Source organism: Mytilus edulis, chromosome 1 (genome assembly GCF_963676685.1).
Source record: "Mytilus edulis chromosome 1, xbMytEdul2.2, whole genome shotgun sequence".
NCBI lineage: Eukaryota > Metazoa > Mollusca > Bivalvia > Mytilida > Mytilidae > Mytilus > Mytilus edulis.
Genome location: NC_092344.1, coordinates 62,371,446 through 62,378,246, shown reverse-complemented (window position 1 = coordinate 62,378,246; position 6,801 = coordinate 62,371,446). Strand labels below are relative to the sequence as shown.

The following is a 6,801-nucleotide window of genomic DNA, read 5'->3' as shown; positions in this document are numbered from 1 at the left end:
ATATAAACATGATAAACAGAGGAAATCAAATGTAATTACACATGAAAGTGTTTATATATTATTTTATATCACATAACCAGTGATATTATTGATGAGTACCATACCAATAACTAAAGTAGTCGCAAATTATTAATTTTGAATACTATGGATATACCAGGTTCAATCCACCATTTTCTACATTTGAAAATGCCTGTACCAAGTCAGGAATATGACAGTTCTTGTCCATTCGTTTTTGATGCGTTTTGTTATTTGATTTTGCCATGTGATTATGGACTTGCCGAATTGATTTTCCTCTAAGTTAAGTATTTTTGTGATTTTACTTTTTTCCAATATGGAACCATCAATGTGAGGATTGTGGTAAAAGATTCCCAAACACAACTTAGTTACATAAGCACAGACGCCACAACCATGGAACCAAAATATAGTGCCGGTACTGCCCCTGGACCTGAAGTGCTGATGATAAGTACCGACTTCGTCAACATGAGATATCCAGACACAGTTATCATCAGTTCTATCCGGGGGACACACCAAGACATACAGGCAGCTTAAAATCATCAGTGGAAAGAGAGAAAAGGCCTTTTCCGTCAAGAAGTCAACCTGCTCATACCTATCCATCAACCAGTACTAGTCCAACGCAGTCAAAAGCAACCATTCGGCAAATTACTGAACTTTTGGATGAGCAGATGCCAGATTTTGCCGAGCTTCTGAATGAGCCGAGGACACCTTCTCCAATGAAGAGGCTGAGAAATGAAGAAACCACATCTATTCTGTCGCCGTCACTTTTTGTACCATCAGACAATCTATTTAGTAAATATCTAGAACCTACTTTTAGTATCTCTCCCGAACCATTTAAAGATCCTACATGTATGACATATTCCCCATCAGACCAGCCTTTTATTTCAAGATTAGAAACACCTTTACCTTCAGTCTGTACACCTACCAACCCTCCAGTATCACCTGAACCTGCAGCACCTATCAACACACCCCTGGATTTAACCAAGACCATTACACCAGTTTATATAGAGTCAACTAATGACGAACCCATGGATTTATCTAAGAGTAGTACAACTTTGTTACCAACAACCTCACCAGAACCACTACCACTACCACTACCATCACCATCACATGTACCATCCCCATCACCAGTACCAGTACCCTCATCATTACCCTCACAGTCATCTGAAACACATTTGGACCTGACGATAAATTCATACAAAACCATCCAACCAGCAGAAATAGATTGTACCCTACCAACCTACCAGTAGAACAAATCTAAAGAAATTAAAGTGGATCTCCCAGTTTATAACGATATATCGCTAGATCTAAGGCTGTTTTTCGCCGGAGCACCATCATCCTATCTGAAACACCCCCTGGCTAAGACTCTCCAAGAACAAATTAACCTTTGCAGGAAAACCCGTGCCTCTCTGTTGATTGGTGCAGTAAGTAGTATTATATACATTCTAATTGTAATTTAATTGGCGGTAAATTCCGTTAGTGTATTTATTTAAAAGTTTTTTTTTTATTATAAATTATTGATATGACTATAGTAATATATTGATAGTAAAATAGTGAAATACGAGAACTCAGAAATACTATATAATTATGTAAATGGTGTGAGTTCACAATAAAACACCAGGACTAGTAGCGTGTGGAAAAAAAATCTTAAAAGTTCTATAAATAATACTGTAAACCAACTTATTTTCGCGAGCGATTTATTTTCGCGACTTTCGCGAGGAGAAAAATAACGCGAATATAAATCGTCGCGAATAAGTAAATCGTTATTAATCTACATCAAGTAAATAAGAAAATCGCGAATTCTAAAAGGCGCGAAATGGACTAGAATTAGTAAAACGCGAAATAAAGTATCCGCGAAAATAAGTTGGTTTACAGTATTCACATTATTGAAATGACTATTATCATATACTTCAATGTATATGTTGTCGGTGTAAACCAAACCACCATTATCAAAGAACAAGAGCCATAGGTTACACCATTTTCTTCACCCTTGAGCAGAATCATTGAAAGAGAAAAGGAGCTGGAAAAAGAACAACAGCCGATTGAGTTCGTGTTTGACCAGAAGAACACAACTTCGACCACGCATCCGTCGGAAGAGTGGAATATGGTTCCCACATGCAACCCAATAACTTAACATAAAAAAATGGAAACTATGCAGAATAAATTTCACGGTTGATAAGTCAAGTTACCGGACTACAGTATGTTGTCCGAGGCCAAAACCAAGACAGCAGACGTATAAATACTTCACCAACCCGTCATAAAAAAACAAACCGATATTCGCAATACCGACCAGCACAAAGAAGCAGCATTACACCCATGCCGTGCTATTCTAGAAGAAACTGACCTGTGTGAAAACTAGATATCTTGTAACCTATGTTTTTTAAATTCCTTTCTTTGTGTCTTTTACATGCATAATGTATATTGATACACTAAGGTATTCAATTGGATCAATTTAGGATAAAGTAAATATAGAATTATTAGTTTAAGTCAGGTATTAAATGATTTTTGTAGGAAATTTATAATATACACATAGAGAGCAATTTGACTTGTATGCTTATTGACCATTACATCATATTTTCTTTTGTTGATGGAAAATTGCTGCCAAAAACTCTTTATCTATTGACTATCATTACCAATTTGTAGGGACACAAATTCTAAAACGGGGGTAATGTGACTGGTACCATTATATCAATTGTACTTATAAAACTTACTTTTCTTAAAATCTTTAATATTTATATTTTGTATGCTGTTCATTTCTAAATTTCATTCTACTAGGAGATATAAAAGATAGAATCAGTCGATTCCTTTTCAGGATTATTTTTATGATTTTATTCAGCTTCAAAAAACTATTAACTGGCAGAATAAACTATAATGCAGTCATTTTTATTATGGGATTACATCTACTGTTTACTATGGGGAGTTTTGAAATTATACCTGTTATTTACTGTTATGAGACGATCCCCGTATTTATTTACTTGCATTGAACCCAGTGTTGTTTTATCTCATATGTACATTTTTTCACGATTATTTTTAGCTTTATATATCGAAAATAATTTTAATTATTATATTCTATTAACGGAACAAGTGTTTTAGCAAATATAAAGTTACTTGAGTTTGAATAATTATTTAATAAATATAAACAATTCACAACGGCCGAAGTGAGAAATGCCGCAAATGATTTCCATTGGTTCACTGCATAATCTTTCAGTTGCGCGGTTGAAAATCGCACAAAAACTGCACAAAACTTGCACTAATTTTAAGTGCAAATATAAAACTCCAAAACACGATTTTGAAGTCATTCTGGCCAAAGATGTTAAAATTAGTAAAAAGATATTCTTCAGAAAGTAAGAATAAGTTTACTTTACTTTTTGTAAAGGTTTTAACATTTTAAAGTGCACAGTCATAATTATTTTGAAAACGATTTACGCAAATATTCTACCCAAATTTACGGAAAACTTGAGGAAACTAGAAATATTATGAGAATTTTATATTGTTTAAAATAATGGTTTACATTTAGCTACAAATACATAAACCATAGAATTTACGTAACTATAAATATTTAGTACAGAAATAATACAATATTCCATGTTTGAAAATCATATCTTTAAGAGATTTGAAATAGAAAAACTTTCAAAATGCTGAAAATGTAACAGTAGTAACCAAAAATATGTAGAACCTAAATTTCAAGTACAAATAAAGTACTGTAATATACAGGTACCTAAATACTACCATAACTTTGCAGTAACACAATAGTACTGAATATTAAAAGTAAATTTCCAGTACTACAAATTTTTAGTACAGAAATAGTACCTATGCAAAAGTAGCTGTGTAGAACAATTTGTAGTTCTTTTCATAACAAGATTCGATACAAACAATCGAACAATTTTGACAAAACTGATAGTATGTATGTCACTGGTAAAGGATGATCCAGTAAATTTAAGGCAAAAGTCTTTTACAATAATTAAGGGTTTTGATAGGGTTTGCAGACAATGAACTAAACAGAAAAAAGCACATTACTAGTGAAGGAAACTAAAACTAATTTCCCATATTTTTTATCAGAAGACCAAAACCTTTTTAGTCAATCAAATAGTATAATAATACAAGATATCGTATTTGTTACGTTAAAAATTTAAATTGGATAGTCACAAAAAGTAACATTGTTACTAAAACAGATAATTGTACTTCTTGCCAATTTTTGTAATTGTCTTTTGGTCACTTTTGAGACCATCGCTTTTAGCCAAAGGATAATAAATCACAGTGTCAACAATATTGTAATTGAATTAATTGAAAACAAGCAACATGAGATGTCTGACAGCTTATTTAATATGTTTCATAGTGACAATATTAATCATGATTTTCAGTCTGAAGGTGATCACAATATAACTGTGACTACACCTGAAGCACAGCCATTACTTGGGCTCAGTGTAGCTGAAATAGAAGCTTTATATTCATACGAAAGCACATTGGAAGAAATTCCTGTCATGGCTATGGATATTACGATTCCGCCGCAAAATGTTTGTGTACCTGATAACCAAAACAAGGAAAACTCACCACATCCAGCTGTTTCTTCAAATTTTCAGCTGTTGATGAAAAATGTGCAGCCATGGTGGAACACACACACACACAATGAATTTATGTCCGAATATTACAAACAGTGTGGTCAATTTCAACATTAACAAAATAATGATTTTCAAAATAAAATTCAAAATGGAATTGTTTCACCAACTAAACATTAACTGTTTTTATTCTTTTTTGAATTTTATTCTGACAGACAGCTAAATACTTTGTTGAATTTTTTCATATAAAAAATATCCATATTTTTATCCATGGCGGCTATGTATTTAAAAAAAAACCCCAGAAAAATGAGCACAAACTTTAATCTACAATATAGATACCCTAAGAATCATTAGGCTTAAGCTTGGTTGCAATAGGTTCAGTAGTTTCAGAGGAGAAGAACTTTGAAATAGTTTACACTTGACTGACGCCAAGTGATGACAAAAGCTCACATTTCCTTTCAGAAAATGAGCTAAAAAAATCCAGAATAGTAAATTAATGGCAATGTATACGTATACATGTGTTTTCAAAGAATTTTAAGATAAGATAAGCTCGCATGCCTATATATTTTATTAGGGATATCATGGTGCTTTTAATTGATCTTAATCCTAGCTGTAAACCAGATTTGTGGTGGAATGCCAGGTGAACAAAACTGTTTGTTTCCTGAAACAACTGGACCGTCTTTTAAATGTAACAACTCGTGACATTACAAGATTATTAGGATCCAATTTTGATGCTTAGTTTATTAATCAAGACTGAAGAGATGTTGGAAAAAAGGAAAATCACAAAAATACTGAACTTAGAGGAAAATCAATTTGGAAAGTCCATTATCACATGGCAAAATCAAATAACAAAACGCATCAAAAACTCGGTACTTATATATCCCCTCATTGTGTAATTGAGCTATGGTAAATGTTTATATTTTAGCGTATGTGCTTTTTCTCTATGCCCTTTAGGGTTTTTTGTTACATATATGTATATTTTAATAGTGATTCTTTTGATGTGTTTGAGCTTTTTATTTTATCATTTGATAAAGGATTTTTTCCATTTTGAAATTTCCTCGGAGTTTGGTATTTCTGTTATTTTACTTTCTACTTTGATTTGCCATCTTCAGATGGTACATATGATACGGCTCGAGATGATTTTATTGAAACTTATGAATAAAGGCAACAGTAGTATACTACTGATCGAAAGTCATAAACCGATTTAGAGAAACGTCAAATCCAAGGGAAACAGCACAGGACACTACAAACTGCGTCACATGAATTTATCAATGCCACTTTATGTGACGTAATGAATAGAAGAAACGCGTCTAGCGTATGACATTATAACTAATTATTAAGAATAGTTTATTTATCCAACAAAGGACCCTTGCAAGATTTTAATATCATACAATTATTACAATATTTTTTGTTATGACAATGAAATAACTTTAAAATAAAATACAAAACAATAAAACACTGAATCACTGAACTGATTAAATAATATAAAATATATAATCTTGAATTTATACAATTATTCAGATCGAGAAAAATAATTAGAACTAGATCAAAATTATTTCATTGTAATTCTATATCTAACATCATGAACATCGACGAATTGCCAACTTTATCGTCACCATGGGATATTATTGAATTTAAAACCGAAAATAAATCTGCACCTTTTATGTCAGATTTATCACCTGATTTCTTTGTGTCAATAGCTTTGCAAAATCATGTTAATTATTTGTATTTTAATGTGTATGCCATTGTCAGTGCGAAATTGGAGACTTCACTAGCTTGGACTAATGCATACACACAGTTGAACGATTTTCTTTTATCGGATAAACATATATCGTCTATTCAGAAACTATTTAATGTGAGTGATATAAATAAATTTCAGAATAAATTGTCTACTAAAATAGTATTTTGGCTAATGGAGAAAGAAATAGAAAAAAAAGCTAAAGCTGTTTTAAATTGTTGTCAAAAAAATGGAATTTGATGCGACTGTTATACAAGTGAGAAATTTATCTAGATAAAAAAAAAAACCAGGTTTAACCCATCATTTTCAACATAAGAAATTGCCTTTTATATCAATAATATGGTCCTTTTTATAAATTTCCTTTAACAAGACTGAATTTTTCGAAAAACTTGGGATTTTCTTATAACAGGCAAATATTACCGTAGCCATATTTGGCTAAACTTTTTGGAATTTAGGATCCTCAATGCTCTTCAACTTTGTACTTGTTTGGTT

The 6,801-nt window shown here is 32.0% G+C and overlaps 1 protein-coding gene across 1 annotated transcript; it reads left to right on the top strand.

Moving 5' to 3' along the window:
- The first annotated feature begins 683 nt into the window (after positions 1-683).
- LOC139525548 (uncharacterized) lies at positions 684-1,265 on the top strand. The gene has a single exon (XM_071321020.1). The coding sequence runs from the start codon at positions 684-686 to the stop codon at positions 1,263-1,265; it is 582 nt and encodes a 193-aa protein (XP_071177121.1).
- Positions 1,266-6,801: the final 5,536 nt, after the last annotated feature.

Bases quoted from the DNA above. Each gene is read 5' to 3' on its own strand.
- LOC139525548 (XM_071321020.1), top strand. From the start codon at position 684: ATGCCAGATTTTGCCGAGCTTCTGAATGAGCCGAGGACACCTTCTCCA.